Source organism: Lepidochelys kempii, chromosome 14 (genome assembly GCF_965140285.1).
Source record: "Lepidochelys kempii isolate rLepKem1 chromosome 14, rLepKem1.hap1, whole genome shotgun sequence".
NCBI lineage: Eukaryota > Metazoa > Chordata > Testudines > Cheloniidae > Lepidochelys > Lepidochelys kempii.
In genome coordinates this window covers 17,237,131-17,262,706 of record NC_136393.1, presented here as the reverse complement: position 1 = coordinate 17,262,706, position 25,576 = coordinate 17,237,131, and the positions used below count along the sequence as shown (strand labels likewise).

Sequence of the window (25,576 nt, the reverse complement as noted above, 5' to 3'; positions counted from 1 at the left end):
GAAGATGCATTCCCACCTGGATGCCGTCACAAGGCATTCCCTGGGAAGTGCTTGTGTCACTAAAGAGCAGGGACATGACATTTTTGCTGTGGAATTAAGTGGTTGCCAGAATATGTTTAATCTTTGAACAAATAATTACTGGCCCCCAGGTGTAGTGACCTAGCAATCTATGAGAAGAAGAGGTTCTGATTATCATTCAGCCAGTGGAATTAGCCATGTAATCACGAGGCAGATGCTAGCAACTTGTGATTAAGCTATTTTGAGGAGAGGTGCGGGAAAAGGTCAGTCCTGCCCAGAGTACCCGCCCCTTAGTGAGGAATTACAGCAAGTCCCCCAGGGAGCATTCATCCTTCAAGCAACTGATGAGGTGCAGCAGACCTGGGTGTCTGGGCCCCAGGGAATGGAGGGATAATCTATAACAACCCCAGTGATCAGTGGGAAGGCTCATTTCTTGCTCCTCCTGGGTCGGATTCTGACACCCCGACTTGCAATAGGCCTCCTTCAGAAAAGCACATAAGCATGTCCTCCACTTTAAACCCACACTTAAATTCCATTGATCTCAATGGAACTTAACCATGTGTTTAAAAGGTTTGCTGAATCAGGACCGGCAACCTGTACCATGCATGATCTACCAATGGTGCCATTGAAATCAATGGGCCTTATTCTCATTTACACTAAGGCCCCAATGCATTGCTTTGGCAATGTAAAGGCACCTTAAATGGATGGAAACAACAGAGCAGTGCATTAACCTTGTGCAACACACCCGAGGAGGACAGAATCTGATCCTCTGTGAAGTGTTGCTCCTGTGACACATTTGATGTGGGCCAACCTTTCCATTTCAAACGTTCTGCTCTCTGTTTCCACAGCAGACGATAATATCTTGATGAGCTTGAATACCACAGTAAATCATTTCTCCTTCCACAATGTTAAGGTGCTAAGATTTTTCTCCAGCTATGTAGATCGTTAAAAAAAAAAAAAAGAAAATGTCATAACTTGTGAGTAAAACCAAAAGGGCAACCTTGAATTATCACAGAACGAAAATATGCCCTGATTTTGGGTCCTTCTCACTAAAGTTTTACATTTGTTCTCTAGTGGATCAGTGAACCAGAAGGCTAGGATTTAAAGTGCCTCTGTCGTCAAGGCTAAAAAACCCCACTAGTTTTATGAACCCACACTACTTCAGTTGTTGATTTAAAGGCTGTTCTCTAGCAGCAAATGACTCACATTTTTCCTTCCAGGATGGTTTATGACCATCGATATTGGGCCATCACACTTCCATAGGGGAAACCACATATCCTGACATGTAAAAAAAAAACAAAAAAAAACCCCTATTTAAAATCCAGAGGCTGTCACTCCCCAATGCGGTCACAAACCTGTGAAGGGATAACACAAGGGTCTAAATTATACCTGCCAGCTGTTAAAAATGCTAAAATCAAGAGATTCTTCCCCTGGTTTTGGCAACGTATCTGCCTGCCAAAAGAACACAGGGCCAGAGCCTCAGTTGGTGTGCATCACCGAGGGTTCATTGACGTAAAATTCCCCTTGATCTTGACAAGGGTCGAGTTAGACAAGCTCGGAGGGCTTCTGAATAATCCACACTTAAATTGCAACCATTATCCAGTCATGGAGCAGAAATCATGCCATGGAATCATAGAAATGTAGGCCTGGAAGGAACCTTGATAGGTCATCTAGTCCAGTCCTCTGCACTGAGGCAGGATTAAGTATTATCTAGACCATCCCTGACAGGTGTTTGTCTGACCTGCTCTTAAAAATCTCCAAAGACAGAGATTCCACAGCCTCCCTAGGCAATTTGTTCAGTGCTTAACTACCTTGACAGTTAGGAAGGTTTTCCTAATGTCTAAGCTAAATATCCCTTGTTGCCATTTAAGCCCATTGTTTCTTGCCCTATCCTCACTGGTTAAGGAGAACAATTTATCACGTTCCTCTTATAGAACAATCTTTTATATACCTGACGACAGTTACCATGTCCACCCTGAGTCTTCTCTTCTCCATATTAAACAAACCCATTTTTTCCCAAGCTTTCCTCGTGAGGTCATGTTTTCTAGACCTTTCATCATTTTTGCCATGTGACCGAGGCAAATCAACTACACACCACTGGTGGTGAACAGCTGAAAGTAACAGCTTGCAAACAAGCAGTAGATCACTCCAAGAATTCAGCAGTTACTTACAAATCATGGGCCCAATTCTCAGATGTGCAAAGGCCCATATGAACCTTGTGGATCAATCCACATGAGAACTCCTCTCATGTAAACCCTTCACAGTCTCAGGCAAGAGGCCCCGCCCCTGCCCTGCCCCTTCTCTGAGGCCCGCTCACTCCATCCCCCCTCTGTCATTCTCTCCCCCACCCTCACTCACTCGCTCATTTTCACTCAGGGCGGGAGGGGGTGAGGGCTCTGGCTGGGGATTCAGGCTCCAGGGTGGGGCCAGAAATGAGGGGTTCAGGGTATGGAAGGGGGCTCTGGGGTGGGGCAGGGTTTGGAGTGTGGGAAGGGGTGAGGGATCCAGGCTCTGTGGTGGAGCTGGGGATGAGAGATTCGAGGTATGGGAGGGGGCTCTGGGCTGGGTCTGAGGGGTTTAGAGTATGGGAGGGGGCTCTGGGCTGAGGGAGGGGGTTGGAGTGTGGGAGGGGGTATGGGTTCTGGGCTGGGGGTGAGGGCTCTAGGGTGCAGCCACAAATGAGAGGTTCAGGGTGTGGGAGGGGGCTCCAGTCTGGGACAGGGTGTGGGTGCGGGGGGGGGCTCCAGGCTGGGGCTGAGGGGTTCAGAGTGTGGGAGGGGGTGTGGGGTGCAGGCTATGGGAAGGAGTTTGGGTGCAGGAGGGGGCTCAGGGCTGGGGCAGGGGGTTGGGGCACAGGAGGGGGCTTCGGGTGTAGGCTCCAGGTGGCCAAATTGGGGCAAGGAGTGGGGGTGTGGGCTCCGGCTGTGGGTGTGGGTTCTGGGGTGGGGCATGGGATGAGGGGTTTGAGGTGCAGGAGGGGGCTCGGGGCTGGGTCAGGGGTTTGGGGTGCTTGAGTGGGTGCAGGGTTCAGGCTCTGGGCGCTGCTTACCTCAGGTGGCTCCTGGGAAGGGCAACATGTCCCTTGGCTCCTAGACAGAGGCGCAGCCAGGCAGCTCTGCATGCTGCCTTCATCTGCAGGCACCGCCTCTGCAGCTTCCATTGGCTACAGTTCCTGGCCAATGGGAGCTGTGGTGCTGGCACTCGCGGCAGGGGCAGCATGCGGAACTCCCCTGGCCACCCCTAGGCCTAGGAGCCAGGGACATGTCACCCTTCCTGGGAACCACGTGAAGCCAGGTAGGGAGCCTGTCAGTCCCACCACCCAGACCTTTAACAGCCTGGTCAGCGGTGCTGACTGAAGCCGCCAGGGTCCCTTTTCAATCAGATGTTCCTGGTCACCTGGCAACCCTAGTCCACACAAATCAGTCTGACTCTGGTCAGCAAGTACTCAGGACCTGGGTCCTTGGACCCTGCTAGGAGGATGGGTCATAGCCTGAATCCAGCTGCGACTTGGATCCAAGCCCTTTCATTTTTCAATGTGAACGCAGCTCAAGTCACAGACCTCAGACGGAAGGTCTGCATGGTGCAGTATAGACACATTAGCATGACTATGATACCTAGGTCTGGCAATTGTAAACCCAGGTTTACAATTCAGCGTGGATGCTCAAACATGGACTTGGAAACACCAACTCCATAAGACCAGGGCTTAGTGTGCACTGAGGACATACCCAAAGGATTAAAGTCACCTTTGTCCTCCATCTCATCTCTTGTGATGAGCACAGCTCAGCCAGACCTGAGATATGGGGTCAACAAACACTTCAAATGAAATCAGGATCAGCTCCCAAATGAATCGCTAACCAGGAAAGTACTATAATAATGGGTCAGATTCCCAGCCGGTATAAATCCCATAACCCCACTGGAGTTAGTGGTGCTGTGGTTTACACCAGCTGAGGAGCTGGGCCAGTATTCATGCCCAATAGTTTGACTAACCCTACTAACCCGCAGCTGATCCTTTAACAAAAAGAACTGAAGTCAGAGATCTTGGATGTAAAATGTATGTTTGATTATCGCCCTCAAACAATGCTTGCATTTCTCTTTAAATATTTCTCTTTAGTTGTACTGCAAAGCTTTCCATGAAAGGTGCTAAGGAAATTTATGAGGAAATGTAAACTGAAGTGACTAGGATCAAGAAGGCAAACGAATATTCTCCTCACTTTAGCTATTTCGGAGTTGAAGAATGTTCGTCATGATTCTTGGAGTTTTGTCACATATTCAAGCAATGAACAACGGTTGAAAATGTTACTTTAAACCAAATAAACCAAAATCTTGTGCCAATTATATTTGCTATTTTGCCACACTGGTTCAGACACAAGTCAATACAAAACAAGCATTTATTACATCAAGATATTTCATCCTAATTCCTGAATTTGCATCCAGCATGCACTTTTGACTTAAGTTATTAAACAGATGGCAAGAAAGTTAAGCATAAATTACTAAACCCATCATTAAAATGATTTACAACTTGGGCAAGAGGGATAGAAAATAAAATATTTAAACTGCGAACCTCATAGAGATAAAAGGGTTCTGCCGTAGCTTGCTGGAACATTATGCTTTACTGATAGTGACAGAAGACAATGAGAAGAAAAATGTAAATGGTCTACCCTGGTTAGTGATAGCAGAGTAAGATAGGGAATTTTTAAACACTATTTTAACTTCACTACCAAAGAAGTGAAGGAGTTTAAGAACTATTTACCAAGAGTGAAATTCACCCGGTGCAGAGGGCCAGCACAAAGCTTACACACTACTTAGATCTCACTTAAACTCCGTTTTAAGCGCTTTCACCTATTATGTAATGTCATTAATCTATGGAACTGACAACTGCAGGAGGTCATTGACATCTGTTAGACTCCATACAGGTTCTGGGGTCAGGCTGAATGCTTCTTATTACAGGATAAGAACCTACATCAAAAACTGTGGCTAGAATTTTTAAAAGGCTGTATAATTTCATGACTGGTATTAATTGGCCCAGATTTTCCAGGATTGGGGCCTTAGACTGGAAGCTCTTTGGAGCAGGGAGGGTTGTCTTAATTCTCATTTATACTAAAAGAAGCCATTTATGCAGGTAGACCACCAGTGCAAGTGACAATCAGGACTCTACCCTAATCTTTGTATGTTGAGGGCCTAGAACAATGGGGCCTTGATCTCAGCTGAGCGCTCTGGGTGCTACAGTTACATAACTCTACTATTATTATTAGAACTGAGCAAATAATTGATTTTCTGGTTCAATGACGAAACGAAAAAAAAGAAACCAAGAAAAAAAATGTGTTTTGTTTTGTTTCAAACTGAATTTGTTCGGTTTTTCTTGCCGAAACAAAAAACTGAAAAAAAATTGTTTAGGTCAATTCAACATTTCAAAATAAAATGGTTTGTTTCTAAACAAAACATCAAAACAGTTCATTTAGAAAATGTTAAAATGACCTATTCTGACTTTTTAAAAAATGAAACTGCATTTTTCAGAGAATTTGCTATTGGCCGAAAAAGAATTGCTTACCTCTAATTATGATGGCATAGCTAGATTATCAATATTTCCTACACAAGCACAGCCAAAGGGGTAACCTGCTTCCCAGAACATCAGTTGGCAGGGAGTAGGAATGAGCTCTTTAAAAAGAAAATGCTTCTGTAGTGAAGATATAAATCCTACCAAACTGCGCTGGAGATTTGCCAGTGACTGAAACTAGAGTAAATTACTGTAGGTTTTCGAGAATGAATTTTTCCCTGGGACCTTAAAAATGTTTACTACTGCAAATATAGTACTTTTACTTCTAACCATCCACATTGATTTTACCTTTATCATGTTTAGATTTATATTTCCTTGTGTTTGATTAAGATTCAGATCACAATGTAGTTTATAAAACACCATATACAGTATTTATCTTGTTTCAAAAACTCCTATGAAGATATATCTTTCCCCACTGGCAGACCATTTTGGGGATAATGTAGCTTGAGGTTGATTGTTCCTTTACTTTTTGAAGGCATTAATTTGGTTCCCCTTGCTTTGTCTCATGCCTCCGACTTCGCAGCACCAGTTTAGTTATAGCACGTTTATCCCTTTACAAGGTACTGTATATTTATTGCCTCTTATAAAATGAGCATTATGAAAAGATGAATCTGTTTCTATGTGTGTGTTGTCTTGATAATACAAACCATAAACATACTTGCTGGCTCATCTTGTATGTTTAGCTATTAACTGTCGTAAGCAATGATTATAGTGAGATCAACACACATGGAAGTCATGTTGGTATTTGCAATATAGGACATTGTCTATAGAAGGTATCTGATGATATTAACAGTTGTGTAGCACCATTCACCAAAGGAGCTCAAATCTCTGTTCACAAAGGTGTGTGTTAGTATCTGCTTTTTCAAAGATGGGGAAACCGAGGCACAGAGCAGTTATGTTACAGGTACAAAGTCATATGGCAACTCAAAGTAGCAGAGCTGGGACTAGTACCAAGAAGTCTTGACCCCTAGTCCTCTGCTCTAGCTAGTACGCTACACTACCACCTCGTATAGGCACAAGTAGTGTGAACCTGTACATGGGGCACTAGACTGGGAGTCAGGAGACCTGCATTTCATTCTCCACTTTGCCCCTTGTTTGCACTGTTTGTGTTCCCAAGTCACCGTGCCTCTCCTTGACTCGGTTTCCCTCCCACCATAAAACAAGGATAATGATGCTCACTCATCCTTGCCAAATGCTTTAAGAACCATAGATGAAAAAGGCTATACAAGTTATAAGCATTATTATGTTCCATAGAAATAATAATAAATAATAATAATAATAATAATACCCAGCTCTTACATTATGCCTTTCATCTTTAGATCTCAAAGCCTTTTACCAAGGAAGTCAGTACAATTATTCCCACAGGCTTCATCAAATCAATTTCACACAAAAATATTATACAGCAAAGTATGTTTCAAATACATGTTTCAGTAGCTCTGTATTCTGCAGTAAGCTTCATCCTATCCTATTGAGGTGAATAGCTCAATCTTGTCTCCATGAACATCTGCTTGAATAAAGAACTAAATTAGCTCTGGCAGTGTTTTCGCTCCTTCCGTACTCACTTTCTGCAAACAGTCTAGCGAACGTGTTCCATGACAGAAACGTTCATTGAAACAGCTCGTTTTAAGCAAATATTAGATGACAGGCACTGAGTCATTTTTGAACTCTTTTGATACTAAGAGTTACGCTCAGCCAAACAGGGGAAAGAAACAATGTCATGTGACATGTATATCCAATCAGTACTAATCAAGGGGCTGCTACTGTATACAGTTCCATGAGTCACTTTACTCACAGACATAGTCCTGTTTACTTTAATGAGATGACTCCTCTGAGTAACGTTACTCACGTGAGTGTGTTTCCAGGACTGACCTCCAGCACAGTTAAAACTTAGAGTTTTTCATCCAGCTGGTCAAAACATTTTGAAATTTTGATGGGGGAAAAAAGGGAAATGCCCATAAAAATTTTGACTCATTTTTGGACCATCACTAATATCAAACAGCTGCAAAGAACACTCCACACAGCAAAAGGAATTTACTGACAATCCACACTCAACCATTTTCAAATCAATTTAAGAAAATCGTAAGCTAATTCATGACCAGGCTGAGGCTAAATTCTAGACTAATGCCCTGATCCTGCAGTGGACTGTGGGGACAGACCCCCCGAGTCTGAGGCAGTGCTCCACTTACTTCAGTGGGATTTACTCCCATGAGCAATTACACACACATGTATGTGTGTCAAGATCAGTTACTCGGGTGGGGTACTCACAGCACATGAAGTTAAGCATGTGTATTAGTCTGTACGGGATTGGGGCTTTGGATATGTGTGTCAATCCTTTGACCCCCAGAAGGGCTCCATGCAGCCTCGGGGCTCTATATAGAATCAGTTGTGGGATCAAGGCCAAAATGAATTGCTACAAGTTCACAGAATCATAGAATCATAGAATATCAGGGTTGGAAGAGACCTCAGGAGGTCATCTAGTCCAAACCCTGCTCAAAGCAGGACCAATCCCCAACTAAATCATCCCAGCCAGGGTTTTGTCAAGCCTGACCTTAAAAACCTCTAAGGAAGGAGATTCCCCCACCTCCCTAGGTAACCCATTCCAGTGCTTCACCACTAGAGAAAAAGTATTTCCTAATATCCCACCTAAACCTCCCCCACTGCAACTTGAGACCACTACTCCTTGTCCTGTCATCTGCTACCACTGAGAACAGTCTAGAGACATCCTCTTTGGAACCCCCTTTCAGGTAGTTGAAAGCAGCTATCAAATCCCCCCTCATTCTTCTCTTCTGCAGACTAAATAATCCCAGTTCCCTCAGCCTCTGCTCATAAGTCATGTGCTCCAGTCCCCTAGTCATTTTTGTTGCCCTCCGCTGGACTCTTTCCAATTTTTCCACATCCTTCTTGTACTGTGGGGCCCAAAATTGGACACAGTACTCCAGATGAGGCCTCACCAGTGCCAAATAGAGGGGAACGATCACATCCCTCGATCTGCTGACAATGCTCCTATTTATACAGCCCAAAATGCTATTAGCCTTCTTGGCCACAAGGGCACACTGTTGACTCATAAAAAGAAAAGGAGTACTTGTGGCACCTTAGAGACTAACCAATTTATTTGAACATAAGCTTTTGTGAGCTACAGCTCACTTCATCGGATACATTCAGTGGAAAATACAGTGAGGAGATTTATATACACACAGAACATGAAAAAATAGGTGATTCCAACAATTTCCATCCCACCATCAACCTCAGCCTGGACCAGTCCACACAAGAGCTAAACCCAAGGTTGTGAGTTCAATCCTTGAGGGGGCCATTTAGGGATCTGGGGCAAAAATTGGGGATTGGTCCTGCTTTGAGCAGGGGGTTGGACTAGATGACCTCCTGAGGTCCCTTCCAACCCTGATATTCTATGATTCTAAGAGATCCACTTCCTGGACACTACGGTGCTAATAAGCGATGGTCACATAAACATCACCCTATACCGGAAACCTACTGACGGCTATTCCTACCTACATGCCTCCAGCTTTCACCCAGACCACACCACATGATCCATTGTCTACAGCCAAGCTCTATGATACAACTGCATTTGCTCCAACCCCTCAGACAGAGACAAACACCTACAAGATCTCTATCAAGCATTCTTACAACTACAATACCCACCTGCTGAAGTGAAGAAACAGATTGACAGAGCCAGAAGAGTACCCAGAAGTCACCTACTACAGGACAGGCCCAACAAAGAAAATAACAGAACGCCACAAGCCATCACCTTCAGCCCCCAACTAAAACCTCTCCAGCGCATCATCAAGGATCTACAACCTATCCTGAAGGACGACCCATCACTCTCACAGATCTTGGGAGACAGGCCAGTCCTTGCCTACAGACAGGCCCCCAACCTGAAGCAAATACTCACCAGCAACCACACACCACACAACAGAACCACTAACCCAGGAACCTATCCTTGCAACAAAGCCCATTGCCAACTGTGTCCACATATCTATTCAGGGGACACCATCATAGGGCCTAATCACATCAGCCACACTATCAGAGGCTCGTTCACCTGCGCATCTACCAATGTGATATATGCCAGCATCTGCCAGCAATGCCCCTCTGCCATGTACATTGGTCAAACTGGACAGTCTCTACGTAAAAGAATAAATGGACACAAACCAGATGTCAAGAATTATAACATTCATAAACTAGTCGGAGAACACTTCAATCTCTCTGGTCACTCGATCTCTGACCTAAAAGTCGCAGTATTACAACAAAAAGACTTCAAAAACAGACTCCTACAAGAGATTGCTGAATTGGAATTAATTTGCCAACTGGATACAGTTAACTCAGGCTTGAATAGAGACTGGGAGTGGATGTGTCATTACACAAAGTAAAACTATTTCCCCATGTTTATTCCCCCTCCCCCCACTGTTCCTCAGACGTTCTTGTTAACTGCTGGAAATGGCCCACCTTGATTATCACTACAAAAGGTTTTCTTTGCCCCTCCCACCCCCCTCCCACTCTCCTGCTGGTAATAGGTCATCTTAAGTGATCATTCTCCTTACAGTGTGTATGATAACACTCATTTTTTCATGTTCTGTGTGTATATAAATCTCCTCCCTGTATTTTCCACTGAATGCATCTGATGAAGTGAGCTGTAGCTCACGAAAGCTTATGCTCAAATAAATTGGTTAGTCTCTAAGGTGCCACAAGTACTCCTTTTCTTTTTGCGAATTCAGACTAACACAGCTGCTACTCTGAACACTGTTGACTCATATCCAGCTTCTTGTCCACTGTGACCCCGAGGTCCTTTTCTGCAGAACTGCTGCCGAGCTGCTCAGTCCCTCTTCTGTAGCGGTGCCTGGGATTCTTCCGTCCTGCACTTGTCCTTGTCGAACCTCATCAGATTTCTTTTGGCCCAGTCCTCTATTTGCTTATCTTCAATACTGCAGGAGTTAACATCTCAATATCTCCTACCTACACTGCATACGTGACACTATATGTGTGTCTGTAGATTCTGTGCTTTGTATGTGGCTAATCACCGTCAGCGCTAAACGCGTGTTCTTTGATACTGGCCTTCAAAGAAGAAACTGGGCTGCTCTTTGTATAAATTGCTGTGACTGGCTGTAAGGAACTCGCCCTTTGGTGGGAAGCAGGAGGGTTAATGGCCACAGCACAGATGCCTGATCTTATGCCAGGGGCCCCAGCCAGGAGATGAAGAATCAGTCAGAGCAAATTACTCTGTCCCCTGAGACTGTAAGAGTGGGGTCCTAAGAGCTTCTGGCTTTGGGGCTGACCTGGGAGAAAGTCAGCCCCATGGAAAGAGAGCAGTCTGCAGGATCCCATGATTAAGCCCAGTGCACTGTTCAGTTTGTACAGTGACCCTTGGCTAGGAGAATCTCTCCAGCCTCCATTCATTTGCTTCTACTTCACTCGGCCTTTGGCTTCCTTTGCCACTTACATATTTTATATACATGTGGAATCCAGTGGCTGGAACCCATGAGACCAGATCTGACCCATGTGACACACCAGGGGAGGGTAGATTCAGGGAAGAGGGAAGGGATTCCAGTTGGAAACAGCACTGGTTTATACATACGGGAGGAAGGCAGAGAATTATCCCCTCCCTAAACTATCTCCTGGATTGCTATGATCAATAGCTCCCCAGCCTGGGGACGCCCCGCTCTCTGTCTTCCACACAGTACATTTTAGTGTGGCTTGCATGATTATTTGCTAACTGCACTACAAGGCATTATCTCTGCCTCCGCCGGCAGCTTTGAGACATTTCTGTGGCTTTCTTCTGCCTCCCCTCCATGCTGGACATTTCACAAATCAGAGTCCAGCACTGGTCTCCAGTTTGTTAGCTGGGTGATGATGCTCAGACATCCAGGTGGGGCTGTCACGCTAAAGTGGTCTGAAATCAGAGGTATCTTATTGCTGACTGAAGGTTCGTTGGTGCCTGAGTCTCCTCTGACACTGGTGTAAATCAGAAGTGACACCACTGCACTCAAAGGAGTTATAGTGAGAGAAGATACTCAGGACACTGGTATCCCATCATCCCAAGGCTTTCTATTCCCCTTATAAAGAAAAGGAGTACTTGTGGCACCTTAGAGACTAACCAATTTATTTGAGCATAAGCTTTCGTGAGCTACAGCTCACTTCCATCGGATGCATTCCCCTTATCTGACTTTTCCCCCCATTTCCCTGGTGCTCTCCTGACCCACTGCCTGCAGTTCAAACCTCCTGAGCCCAATGGGGTTTCTGCTCTGTGCCAGGGCCAGAGGAGGAGAATTCCTTGCCCAGCTTAGTTTGCAAACAACAGTTCTTCACTGGAAGGCAGCTCGGAGGTGTTCGTTTGTAAATTATCTGGGAAAATGTGACAAGCCCTGGCTCCAAAGGGCCAGAGTTGGCGCTTTGCCATGAAATGCTAATGTGTAGAGAGACCTAATTCATGCAGCCTTGTGATAAATGGGCTCCCAGCACACTGACAGTAGGGCTGAAAGCAAACAAAAATATAACCAGCGAGGGAGGACTATTAAGGAATTAGCCTGAGCAAACTGCATTGGAGGGGATGACCAGGAAGGCTGGGTACTGCAGCAACAATGGGAATAAGGGGAACCCAGGCATGGGTGGACAAATGATACTAATTCAACAAGATGAGCGCAAGTAAAGCCCAGATACCAGAATGACAGGTACCTTAGCGCAAGGCAGCCTGGTCTAATGTCTAGGGCATTAGATTGGGACTTGAGAGACCTGAATTCTATTCCAGACTCTGCTGTTAACTTGCTATGTGACCTTGGACTGCTCCCTTCCCCTCTTGGTGCCTGTTTCTCCTTCCAGCCTTTCCCTGTCTTGTCTATTTAGACTCTGAGCTCCTCGGGGTAGGACCATCTCTTATGATGAGTATGGGCAGTGCCCAGCACAGTGAGGTTCTGATCTGGGTTGGGGGCCTGTTAGTGCTACTGTAACACAAATGATTAGTGATCATATAAATACCTGTGCCAGTCACAGCCCTTCAGTCTCTCTAGGTAAAATGGGAATGAAATAACTATTTGTGCCTCCCCCAGGGCCCCAGTGTGATTCAACCCTTAGTACCCAGTAGTCAGAGGGAACAAGGAGGCTGAAACATGAGGTATTACCTTTCCTTTCCCTCCTTGAATGAGAGACTGATTTACCAACCATACCTAGGGGAAATCTCCCAGCCTAGAGGCCAGGGATATCCTCAGCTTTGTCTCCTTTTTTCCATCCCCACCCCTGGGTGGGTAAGTGGAATTCCAGATGCTAGAATTCTGATACAGTATTTCCCCTAACTAGGTTGTCTCAAGCACCATCTAGCTAACTCTGGGCAGTGTTTCTGCTGGAGAATAAGTGATATAAAATGGAAATGACAGTGGGAGCTGAAGGGAAATGACTGGCTCCCATGTAACCTGAGCCACATACATGTTTTCTTTCTTCCTCTTGACAGAATGAGCCTATAGACCTATAGGGCAGGAAAGAGACGGGGGGAGAACACTCACTGCTGCATTTTCTAGTGTCTGGCTTTGAACATCAAGCGATTTATTTATTGATACATGTATTTATTTTTGCTGTTACGCTAATGCAGGCCCTGGACTGTGTGCGTTCAAACCAAAGAGAGGGTTACCAAAATAACACCACCACGAAACGTGGGCCGCAGCCCACACTTGCTAGCCAACTTCATGTCTTAAGACAGCAGCTAAAGGATTCCTGCCACCAACTGAGCACTGTTCTGCTCCACCTCCATTGGAAGACGTTGAGTATGATTCTTCTCCACCTTTATCTTCAAGCAATTTTTGTCAGACCCTCCAACAGTCACTTAAGACAAGCTTCACTTAATGTGGTAGTTTACACAGCCCCTTTTCATCTGGGGATCACTATGCACGTTACAGCTCTTAAATGAACCACATGAAACCACCAAATGTAAATTACAGATGGGAAAACTGAGGCAGGGATTGGCCCATCCCAGTCACATATCAAGCTAGTGCCAGAACCAGGAGTAGAATATAGCAGCTCTGACTCACCAGCCCCATCATCTGAGGACCACAAAGCACTTTGCAACCATCAGAGAATCCACATAACACCATAGGGAGGTAAACTTGGGTGTAGCCAAGATATAGAGGGATATGCCCAAGGTCACACTCCAATTTAGGGCCAGAGCCCTGAATAGAACCCATTCTTGAGTCCTGCTTTAAAATGCTTTTTCACATTGCTTCACCCCGGTGCAGAAACAAGATCCTGAGGTAGCTGGAAATGATGATCAAAGCTTAGACATATATCGGGGAGAAGTAGCATCTGGCAGCATTGTCTCTAAAGCCAGACTATCAACGGCAACAATTTAGAAATTAATAGACCCAAGCTGGCAGGCAACTGGACACCCACTCAGTATCATTTTGTAAGACTTTAATTACAAGGGGAATCTGGAGTCATGTAACTATTACAGAAACAAATGCTTAAAGCGTGAGGAAATTAACTGAACTCTTGCAGTAATTAAGCCTCAAGATGAATCGTCATTAGCAAATAGTATCTTGCATGGGCCATCCATTGGGCGGGGGTGGTACCAAACAGTGATGTCCCCATATGCGCCATATCCAGAGGTGATGGTACAGCACTACCAGGCAATCAGCCTTCTTGACCTCATCTCTGTCACTTCCAAGGAGTCCCCACCCTCCGTGTGGCTCACAAAGCTGAATATAATTTCCAATGCAAGCTAATATTTCCCTCGCCCAGTAAATAAACTCTCCAGGATGCTTCCATAAGAAGTTTTGGTGATTTACGAGGGTTGCATTCAATTAACAAGGGTATTGAATTTTCTGCACTTGGCCAGCACACTTACTTGGAGTTGTTGTTTTATTATGAAATCCATTGCTTGCCTTTTATCTCTCTTTCTCCGACACACACAGACACACACTTTTTTTTTTGGCAACGGAAAATAAAGACAGCCATAAAAGATGGGAGGAGAGTTAGATGGACACAGAGTTTCACAAGATACAGGATAGAAGCCAAACTCCTGAGGCGGTGCACTCAGAGAGATCAAAAAGGGGATAGAGATGCCGCTAGCCCTGTACCTGTGATAGCCATTAAAAACTTTTCCCATAAAAGAGCCTATGGTAATTTTCAACAGAGTAGAGCTGTTCGCCTTGACGTCCTAGTAGAATTCCAGTGCAGGTAATTAATTACATTCTGTTCACTTAAATTCCCCTTGCAGTTTCTTCTGGAAAAGCCAGTCTTCCCACCCAAGAAACCCGGGTTGTGAAGTGTGGCTAGATATTCCATAAAGCATCTGGAGGTCACATTCTCATTCTTCTCCATGAAGGTGCTCTATAAATCTGAGGCTTTGTTATCTGAATTGGGATCCGGTTTCAAGTAGCTGAGAGCATTGTAAAAAGCAATGTTGATACAGTGGGATTGTGTGTTGCTGTTGTTCCCAGTTTTACAGCACTGGCTGAGAAATTGATGTGTCGGTATCGTTAACCAGAAATGCTAAAAAAAAAAAAAAGCCCTTTGAAGTTAATACAATTTAATTGTATAATCTTTAACTGATACCTGAAAGATCAGTCAGTGGCGCTCACAGGGACAAGCAGCAGGCTAGAAAGGAAAGATTGCCTAGTGGTAACAGCACTAGCCATGGCTTGGGAGACAGGGTTCAAGTCCCAGCTCTGCCACAGACTTCCTGGGCAAGTCATTTAGGGAAACTGAGGCACAGGGAAACTATCTGTAAAATGGGGCTACTAGCACTCCCCTGCATCACAGGAGTGTTGTGAGGGTAAATAAATTAAAGCTTGTGAGGTGCTTTGTTACTTTGTAAGTACTGAAAGACAGATTAAGTGCACCAGGAAGTTTGCAGGGTGCTGAGATGGACTGAGTTTGAACAAAGAAAACTTGCCCATGAGAACATGCCTATAGAAGTGATAGGGCTGCAGAGAACTTCCTCGCCCACTGGCTAAACTAATTCCAGCCAATCCCAGATGTACCGCCTACTCTTTCCATGGGTGATGTTTTGGGAAGGATAAACGAAGGGAATTAAAAATCTTGGCATGTATAGCAGGTCCATATTCCCCTTTCAAAGCCGTCCTCAAGCATTTAAAAGACAAATACTAATGTGGCCACCGATGCTTGGGGAAAGCTGGCGGAGGCCTGAACGGAATGGAGAAGTGTAATCAGGAAGGAACTGGCCATCTCTGAAGAGAGCAGAGTTGGGAATCTCAGACTGAAAAAGGGTTGATTATGAGGACTCAAGCAAACTGGTCTCCCTTGCCCACCGCGATAACACTGTCTGATTCAGCAGAGAAAGGGGACAACTGAGAGAAGTCAGAGAGATGAGTCTGCATGGGACTATTTTTAATCTTGCTCACAGCTGCTCCTGCTATTTTGGCAGCGGGTCCTGCGGGATCCCAGTCCCACAGCAGGATCTATATTAGTCCCGCACAGGGCTCCACTGACAGGTCACAAGATACTCATCAGTAAGAAAAATGTATAGCAGACAACAAGCTGCCCAAAACCACTGTGCCTTGTAACGAGAATAATACTTTTTGCTTCTCTTGAACCTTCATGAGAGGATCTCAGATTTCTGCACAAATATCAAACCCCACAAGACCTCTGAGAGTGAGGGAAGTATTCAGAAATACACGACTTCAGTAAAAAGACTATAGGTGTCTCAGAAATACTGAAGATTTTTTAAAGCTGAAGCAGAGCCGTTAATAGAACCCAGGAGTCCTGGCTCCTGCTTCCCTTCCCTAACCAGTAGGAAATACATTTGACTAGAATGCGGAGGGTGGGAGGAGAGGGACTTTCCCGTTTCTCTGGATCATCAGGTCCGCTCAGGGCAACCAAGTCAGGGGACCTGAAGGAGCTGCAGAGCTGAGAACTGCACAAAGTTTTGTAATTCTTGTTGTATTTAACCCCTGTCCTGCTTCAGACCAGCAGGACTTACTAGGGATGGACCTCTCAGAGACTCTTCCCAGGGGGAACACAGAGACCCAAAACAAAGAGAGAGCTTTAAAAAAATCCCTAAGGCAGTAAGCTGACAGTGATGCAGTATTCATTTCCATAAGGACAGTTTGTCCCACGTGCTCAGCCTGAAGTCAACAATCTGGATTCAAAGAACAGACAATAATAGAAATGAGGGAACTATGTGGGCCCCAGGTATACTGGGATGTGATTGCACTGAGTCATTCTAGCTGGCCTGCTTCCCCGTGCAGGCTATTGTGTGTGATAGTGAAGTGTGATATGTTATCACACAGCCTCATAGTGTGTTAGGGGTGCCCATGGGATTAAGTATTTGTGCTTCAGTTAAATGTTTTATTTGTGATGGTTCCATACTTGTATTTCTAGATTATATTTCTGTGTTTGCATTCAGATTTGCTGTAATGCTTCGGCTCCTTGTGTCTATTTGTATTTGGGTTTGTTTTCCTGGCCCATTTGAAACCCCCATGGACACATTCATGGTGCCGTTACAATACAGGCTCTGGTTTTCCACCATCCAGGAACCCAAACAGTAGGAGAAGGTCAGATCTTCCATTATTCCAGTCTCATAAATGGTTCTCTGAGGCAGTGAAATGCCCACGGGAAAACGTAAAGGCAAAGGTCTATAACACAACAACAAATATGCACCCAGGGGAACACAACTAGACATGCCCTGTGTGTGTAGCCTGAGGATACATTGCTCATGGACATTAGAGAGTAGCCCTGTCAAGAGGTGCAAAGGAAAATGATGATGGGTAAAAGAATATCAGACCGGTAAGGAGTATGACTGGCTGGTTGGGTGACCTTAGGGAAGCATATATTCTAAACATACTTAACAGAGCTGGTTGAAACTCAGAATTTCCGTTCTGCAGGAAACTCTGACATTCAAATCAGAATGAAATTTTTAAAAAATCTAAAATTTCACACACAATGACATTTTTGAAAATGTCTCGTTTAAGGTCAATCAAATCCACTTCAATAAAATCAAAGTGTTTCATTTCTATTTAAAATTTTTACACATTTTAATACTTTCTATATAATAAAAAATAAATTTCAAAACAAAAAATCAAAACATTCCATTTAGACCTTATCAAAATGCAAGAGAGAAATCTGATCCTCAAGTGTCTGAACTGTGCCAGCATTCCAGTCTTTCTCTGACACCAACACAAAGTATCAGTGGCCATCTTGAAATGTTATCATTGTATTTTTGAGCATCCATCCGTTAGGAGCTTTCCAACAGAGGTCACCAAAAGGTCATCAGATTTCAACCACTCAACTGCCCTTTTAAACTTAAAATCTTGAAATCTGATACCTATGCGTTATGGGTCTTAAATATGACCATCATAGGTCAACAAAAGGCCACCAGTCTTTCTAAGGGGACTGTGATTGTTCAAAAGCCATTTGAAGTGATCCTCTTAACGTTTTGCATGCTCTTTCCCAAGGGGCTCTAAATACAAGAAATATCCCTGAGTTGAAATGTGATATTTCTAACCTACATCATCAGGGCTAACAGTTTGCCAAAATGCCATTAATTTTTTCTCCTGGTTGTGAAGCCGCTGAGATGGAGATATGAAAGTCATCTGAAGTTACTGGTTCTATTCACCAGCTATTAGCCAAGAAAATCATCAAAGGTGAGCGAGCCTACCACATGTGCTGTCATGAATACTCATGTCCACCCCTAGAGTGGATTACTGTTGACACATGTGTATAGATGACAGGTAGTGCAGGTGGTTACACAACACTTTCCATTATATATAGATATAAACTACATTTTTTTAAAACGTTAAAACGACATTACTTAGGTTGCTTAAGCCAAGAGCTAAAAAGTCAGGAAATGCCAGACTTAAGGTTGTCCATGCAACTTTCATTAGATCCCCCTTGTGTGCATGCATTATGATACAGTCTTTAATTACATAATCATCGACTACTTTTTTCCACCAACACAATGGTCATAAAAGTTTTTATAACAGGAAATATTAAGCAACCTTAACATAGTACTTCTACACCCTCTATAACACAGATGTGTGTATTATCTTCATCTCCTGTTTCCAACATCAAGGTTGGGTAGGGCTGCCTTCTATTGGTTTCTTGTCTTAGGTACTTAGACTGCCAGCCACCTCCCATTTTACAGATGGGAAACTGAGGCAGAGAAAGGCTAAGCGACTTACCCAAGGTCACATAGGAACTCTGTAGCAGAGCAGGGACTTGAACTCAAGTCTTCCTCATCCTAGGGCCCTAACCACCATACCATCCTTCCTCACAAATCTGCATATAGACATGTAAATATAAATACAGGGATAGGTGTGTGTCTAGCTGTGTCATAAGAAATTAAATGATTATGAGACTGCTCTGAAGGTTTAACCGACACCCGATTTGAGATATCTGCATTGTTCACAGGTAGCAAAGTCATAACAGACTGTTGGAGGTTATCCCTCCCAGGCCACAGCACACCACCATGTATTTTATTTGCTACACAATTTAGAGAAAAGTTACTTACGGCTATGTCTACACGGCACGCTTCTTTCGGAGGCGTATTGGTATGTACTCGGGTAGCCCCCTACCACAGAGTTAAGTAACAGTGAGGAATGGCTCAGGCTAGTAGAGTACAGATATGCTTGAAGGGTGCGGGTACGTACCGAGTATATACCCTCCACAACTCTCTGCTTGTCCAAGCCGTACCTTCCCATTATGCTGCTACTTTTAGCAGAGTCGTGTCCCACTGCCTCTCTGCTTCTGGAACCTTCCCCCTGCACAGAGAAAGATTCCAGCAGTGGGGAAAGGCTCTGACAGGGACGGCAGTGGGCAAAGGCTCCAGCTGAGCCTTTCCCCACTGCCTTCCCCCTGCCAGGGCTTGTTCTTGCAGCAGTGAAAGGCTCTGGGAGAGGGAGCTGCTGAAGCCTTTCCCCACTGCCTCCTCCCTGCCAGAGCCTTTCACTGACCCGTGGAGCAGTGGACGCAGCCTGCTTTTCACTGCGGCATGTCGCTACACGTACCCCGCACACCGCCACAAATGGGGTGTAGTGTAGATGTAGCCTCAGACATCTCTTTAGACATTAACATTTTTACAAGTGCTCTTTCTTAAATGTGTATGTTCAGGTTGCTTTAGTCACCATTTCTGCAGGCCTTCGAGTGACAGAAAAAATTAGTATTAATAAATGTTGAAGGCCTTTCAAAATGATGTGAAATGTCTTTTGAGTAAATCATCATGTCACGATTTGAAGGTCTGATGGCATCTCTCGAGTTGTCAGTGTGAAAATGGATGCAGAATATGGATCACTGGGGAGCAGGGAATGCCAGCTCTGCAATGGGATGTAGCAAGTGTTGCTAGTCCTGGCAGTATGCGTATATTTAATTTAAAACCCATTTCTGTTCCAAGGGTGAATGGGACCAGCTGCAGACCTCAGACTAGAATAAATGTCAGTCTCTACATTTTTTTTTCCTTCTTTGGGTGGGGGGATAGAGCCTGAAACTACAGAAGGATGGTCTCGTGGACAAGGCTCCAGGCAGGGACTCACGTGATCTGGGTTCAATATCTGACTCTACAGCAGACTCCTGTGTGGCCTTGAGTCCTTCAACTCTCATAAAACAGCGATAATAATGGAGTATCTCTAATGCCTATTTAGATTGTAATTTCTTCAGGGCAGGGACTGTCTGTAACTATGGGTTTGTACAGTGCCAATACGATTGCGTTTCTATCTTGGTTGAGACCTCTTGGAAATTACTGTAATACTGCTGCCACTATTACTAATTTTCTCATTTGGATTATAGGTGTATTGCTAGAGGGGAGAGGTTAGACAGCAGTTTTGGTGAACTGGTCAAAGGTGCAAAAAAAAAATGCAATTGATTCCATAGTGCCAGGGTTTATTTAATAGTCCAGTGGTTGATTCCAGAGTGGCAGAAATAAATGTGTTATATAGACATGTTGTATATGTGTGTATGTTTTCTCTCTTTCTCCATCAATATCCTCATACATGCTCATCTATCTATCTATATCTGCAGATCCAGATAGATCTCTTTTTAGTAACATTTAAGGTAGTGGGATTGTAATGAAAAGAACAGTTGAAAGGTATCAGTCTGTCATTGGGATTTGATGGGTGCCATTGGTCATGGCTGATTGCTGCCATTTCTCAAAGGGTTACTTCTTGCCTCTCTTCCTTGAAAGCCAGAAGGCGGCAGGAGGGGAGAGAGAGGAAAAGCCAGAGAGACTTTTAACCCAGAGGCAATAGCATCCAGGCAAAGCAGAGAAGGAAGAAGGGGGAAAAAAGCTGAGCAAACCTGCAATCTTCATAATACTCTGCCACTCAATTATTTGCTGCTAACTTAATCAAAGCTTAACTTCAAAGAAGTCAGCAGCCACATTCAGTAGGAACATGGCCTCAGTCTTATTTAAGAGCAGGGCTGGATTGTGGAACTGAAATGGAGCCAAGCACCAGGATCTTATGGGCCTCCTTACTCTTCCTAGTCTTAATAAGCTTTTAACCAGTGTGTTGTGAGCTCTGTGTGTGTATCTCTCTGGGAGGGGAAAGGCCAGGAAAGAGTGAGGAGAGATAACTCAGTGTTTCCACTGTAGGTGGGAAAAATAAGATAATGGTGAGGGAGGGCGAGTGGGCACCATGGCTTTAAACTCCACGTAGCTGGTGATAATCAGAGGCTTAGCTCCCTAAGGTGGCCTATGAGGAGCTGTATTACAGGCAGGGATTCAAATGTTTTCTGATTTCCTGTCTCCTCTCTTTCTTTCTCTTCTTTTCATCCCTACCCCTCCCCTTTCCAGGGCTCAGCAGCCTCTCTGAGGGCACATGGTCATGATTATTTATATTACCGCAAACGCCTAAAGGCGGAGTGAAGATCAGAACCCCGCTGTGCGAGGCACTGTACAAATACATCCTAAGAGGCAGTCTCTGCCCTGGAGAGCTCCCACTTTTAAAAGGGGTTAGTAAATAATGAATAGATGTTTTAAGAAATGACTATTCAACAATTAGACATTGTTACACAGTCCAAACGATTGACAGGTGGTTTATAATCCTGGCTTATATCTATTTATAATGTCATCTGTCAACGTGCTTATAATGTTCTGTAACCCATGCTACTCGCGTCTGGAGGTTGCTTGTAATATCTATTAATCTTTCTTAAATGAAAGTTTAATATCAAGGGTGACCTATTTAAGAATGTTTCGTTCTTGCTTTTAAAATGTTAGTTTAAATTAGATGGGGGGAGCCTGATCCACAAAGCTGGGATCCGGAGGTGTTCCCCTCTAGGAGGGAGAATAATGGCTCAGTGGACAGGGTGCTAGTTTAGGACTTGGGAGAACTGGGTTCAATTCCTTACTTTGCCACAGGTTTCCTAGGTGACCTTGGCCAAGTCACGTAGCCTCTTTGCATCTCGGTTGTAAGAGAGGCTAACAGTACCTAATTTATATGGCCCTCATCTCCACCTTTAATGGACTTATCCTCACAGCACCCCTGTGAGACACAGCCTTGCTATTATCCCCATCGTAGAGTTGGGGAACTGAGGCACAGGGAGGCTAAGTGATGTGCCCAAGGTCACACACGAAGTCTGTGGCAGAGCACAGAATTTAATCCAGGTCTCTCAAGTCCTAAACTAGCCCCCTAACTCTGGGCCATCCTTCCTATTGTCCTACTTAATAGGAGTGTTGTGAAGATGAAGGCATTAAATGCACTCCACTACTACAGTGACAAGGGCCATAGAAGTATCATAGACAGGGAGTCTGTTCTGGGTTCAGCTCTAGTTTAAATAAAGGCGGCGGGGGGGGTCACAAAATTCACAACAGTTTAATGGAATCCCAAATTGACTGAGAGACAGACAGACAGACAGACAGAAAGACACACAGACAGAGTTCTAACAGTTTCACAGTACCCCAGACCACATGGGCTCTGCCATTGCTGCTCACAGCAGCCCTGCCTGCTGTTCCTGACACCATGCAGGGATGGCTTTCACGTGGATTCAATGGCACGCACAGAAAGCATGCAACCAAGGGTGAAAAAACAGGCACACATACACTTCTTCTGGCCCAGTGCGGAGGGGAGGCCCTAGGAGAAGGGGTTTGAAATCGAGCCCACCCTGCACTCACCCCACTGTGGCAGCTCCTGTCCCACAGGGCTGGGTCTGGCTTCCCGCTCCCGGCATTGCAAGCTGGCACGTGAGCGCACCGCGCCACTCAGGTTTGGCCTGGCTGCCCCTCCATCGTGACAGACGGATGGCTGGGCCAAACTTGGGTGGTGCTGCAAGCCCATACAGCAGGTCGCAATGCCTCATGAGACAGGAGTAACCCTGAGGGGGGAGTGTGAGGTGGGCTTGCTTTGCAGCCCAGAACCCTCCGGGAACCCCCTCCACACCAGGCTGGGATTAGGGCTGCAGAGCCAGGGGAGAGGGTGCTGATATGGAGGTCAGTGCTTTAGTATAGTGAACCCACTGAATCAGGAGGCTACATTCATCCAGCACCAGGTAGTGGTAATGTCTCATTCACGTGGTTACGTCCTGGGAGCAGTAGCTCTGCACCTGAGAAATGATTCCAGTTCGAGAGACTCAGGCAAGGAACACGCTTTTACTGGGGATGTGCTGAGCCTCCACAAAAGAACAGCAGCTCGGCTAGTAGCAGCAGCATCCCCTAGCTCTCATTGTCTGGATCCTGCAAAGTACTGAGCACACCCCGCTCTCACGGACACCCAGCATGCTGGAGGGCACCCAGCATCTTGCAGGGATCAGACCTTTCAGTGTGGGATCCTCTCTTGTAAACGAAGCCGGGTGGGTTTGGAGGAAGGGGTACTTTGATCCCAAATGGCACCATTCCCGCTGCCACTGACCTGTCCGGAGAAAAACGTGCCTCCTCCCCTTTCCGGGAGTCAGTGCTATTCTCCAGCCTGGCAAGTACGTCCATCCTCTTCACCATCATCTCCAGCATGTCACTCATCTTCCGCAGCACCCCTCTGGACTCCAGCACGCCCATCACTGCAGTCACACAAAGAGCAAGAAAGAGGCTAGAGCAGGGCTTAGGGCTCAGGGGAACATAGTCATTTGTTTTGTCAAGATGGGAAGGAGCGGGTCAGCGATGGTGAAAGTGATGGATTGTCAGCACTCGCCTGGGCCAGGGAGAGGGTGAGATGATGACATAAAAGCTTCCCTAAACATCCCTGCCCATGCATCTCAATCCTGGCCCACAGCAACCCTGGCTATTCCTAGTCTGGGACCCACAGCTCTGCCAGTCATGACTGCATTCCCCTACCCTCTTCTCTTCCATACCTAGGCTCTCCACCCACAGCCCTGCCAGTGTACTTCAATCCTGGCCCACAGCATCCCTGGCTATTGCAGCCCTGGGTTACAACACTAGAAACGCACCTCAGCAGTCAGATATCAGGTCTCCAAATCTGTACCATCCCACTGCTATTTGACTAGTGTGCACTGAAGGGCTATGGCGTTTTATAGATATAAGCCTGGATTCATATGTAATTTGGTCACAAGTACAATGAGTTTGGTGGTCTCAGTCTAGATGACGTGTATTCATCTTGCAAAGCCAGGACACAGCTCGACCTAATGGGCTGTCTTTACTCATGTGCACCAAGAGATGCTGTTTCCTAGAATAATCAAGCAGACGGCGTGGAGGGCAGGGATGGAGGGGGCTGGAACTCAGGTTCTGCTTTGCTCAGGGGCGCCAGTCTTTACACAGAAATGCATCTGCCTCTTCCATGTAGCTGTTTGGAATTTTGACTTGGCAAAACCCCACTCAGAGGACAGGCAGACAGGTCCAGATGGGTCACCTTGGATGGAGCATTCCACCATACAGCCCTTGGCAAACTCCTAGAGATTGCTCCTTGTGCTTGGCTTAATACAGTATTGACATCAGTGAGTCCCAGGCGGTTTCAGCACCTCATAGAATCAGGCGCACCTGGGACAGTCAGCTGGTGTCTCATGGAGGCAAGTTCTGTGGGAATGTTTATGATTGATATCTATTGCTCCTACTCTGGAATGATTTGAAGTATATTTTGTCAAACAAAAACAGCCCAAGGGTAAAATTTTCCCATGGACCTAAGTGACTTAGGGACCTAAATGCCATTTTCAAAAGTGACTTATGGCCAGATTCACAAAGGGATTTAGGCACCTGAAGAGGCATGCAGGCACCTAGTAGGATTTTCAAAAATGCCTAAGCAGGTTAAGGACCTAACTTCCAAGGGAAGTTTCCCAGTGGATCGAATGGGAGTTGGGGCCTACCTTGCCTAGGCATTTTTGAGCATCCTGCTAGGTTCCTATCTGCATCTTTAGACACCTAGGTACCTTTAAACATCTGGCCCTTAGGAGCCGATGTCCAAATCATATCCAATGGACTTAGGCTCCTAAGTCACTTTTGAACAGGAACATAAGAACATAAGAACATCCATACTGGGTCAGACCAAAGGTCCATCTACCCCAGTATCCTGTCTTCCGACAGTGGTCAATGCCAGGTGCCCCAGAGGGAATGAACAGAACAGATAACCATCAAATGATCCATCCCCTGTGGTCTATTCCCTGCTTTTGGCAAACAGAAACTAGGGACACCATCCCTGCCCATCCTGGCTAATAGCCATTGATAGACCTATCCTCCATGAATTTATCTAGTTCTTTTTTGAACCCTGTTATAGTCTTGGCCTTCACAACATCCTCTGGCAAGGAGTTCCACAGGTCGACTGTGCATTGTGTGAAAAAATACTTCCTTTTGTTTGTTTTAAACCTGCTGACTATTAATTTCATTTGGTGGCCCCTAGTTCTTACGTTATGAGAAGGAGTAAATAACATTTCCTTATTTACTTTCTCCACATCAGTCATGATTTTATAGACCTCTATGATATCCCCCCTTAGTCGTCACTTTTCCAAGCTGAAAAGCCCCAGTCTTATTAATCTCTCCTCATACGGCGGCCGTTCCATACCCTAACCATTTTTGTTGCCCTTTTCTGAACCTTTTCCAAGTCCAATATATCTTTTTTGAGGGGGGGTGACCACATCTGCACAAGTATTCAAGGTGTGGAATTTAGGGTTCTAAGTCACATAGGT

General features: G+C 45.2%; 1 protein-coding gene across 1 annotated transcript in view; it reads right to left on the bottom strand.

Annotated features, from left to right (window-relative positions):
* The window catches only part of MGAT5B (alpha-1,6-mannosylglycoprotein 6-beta-N-acetylglucosaminyltransferase B), a 168,343-nt gene that overhangs the window by 82,669 nt on the left and 60,098 nt on the right, over positions 1-25,576 (bottom strand). The window contains exon 3 of the mRNA XM_073310498.1: positions 23,359-23,503. Within this exon, the coding sequence (XP_073166599.1) occupies positions 23,359-23,503 (145 nt within the window). The remainder of the gene's footprint in view (positions 1-23,358; positions 23,504-25,576) is intronic.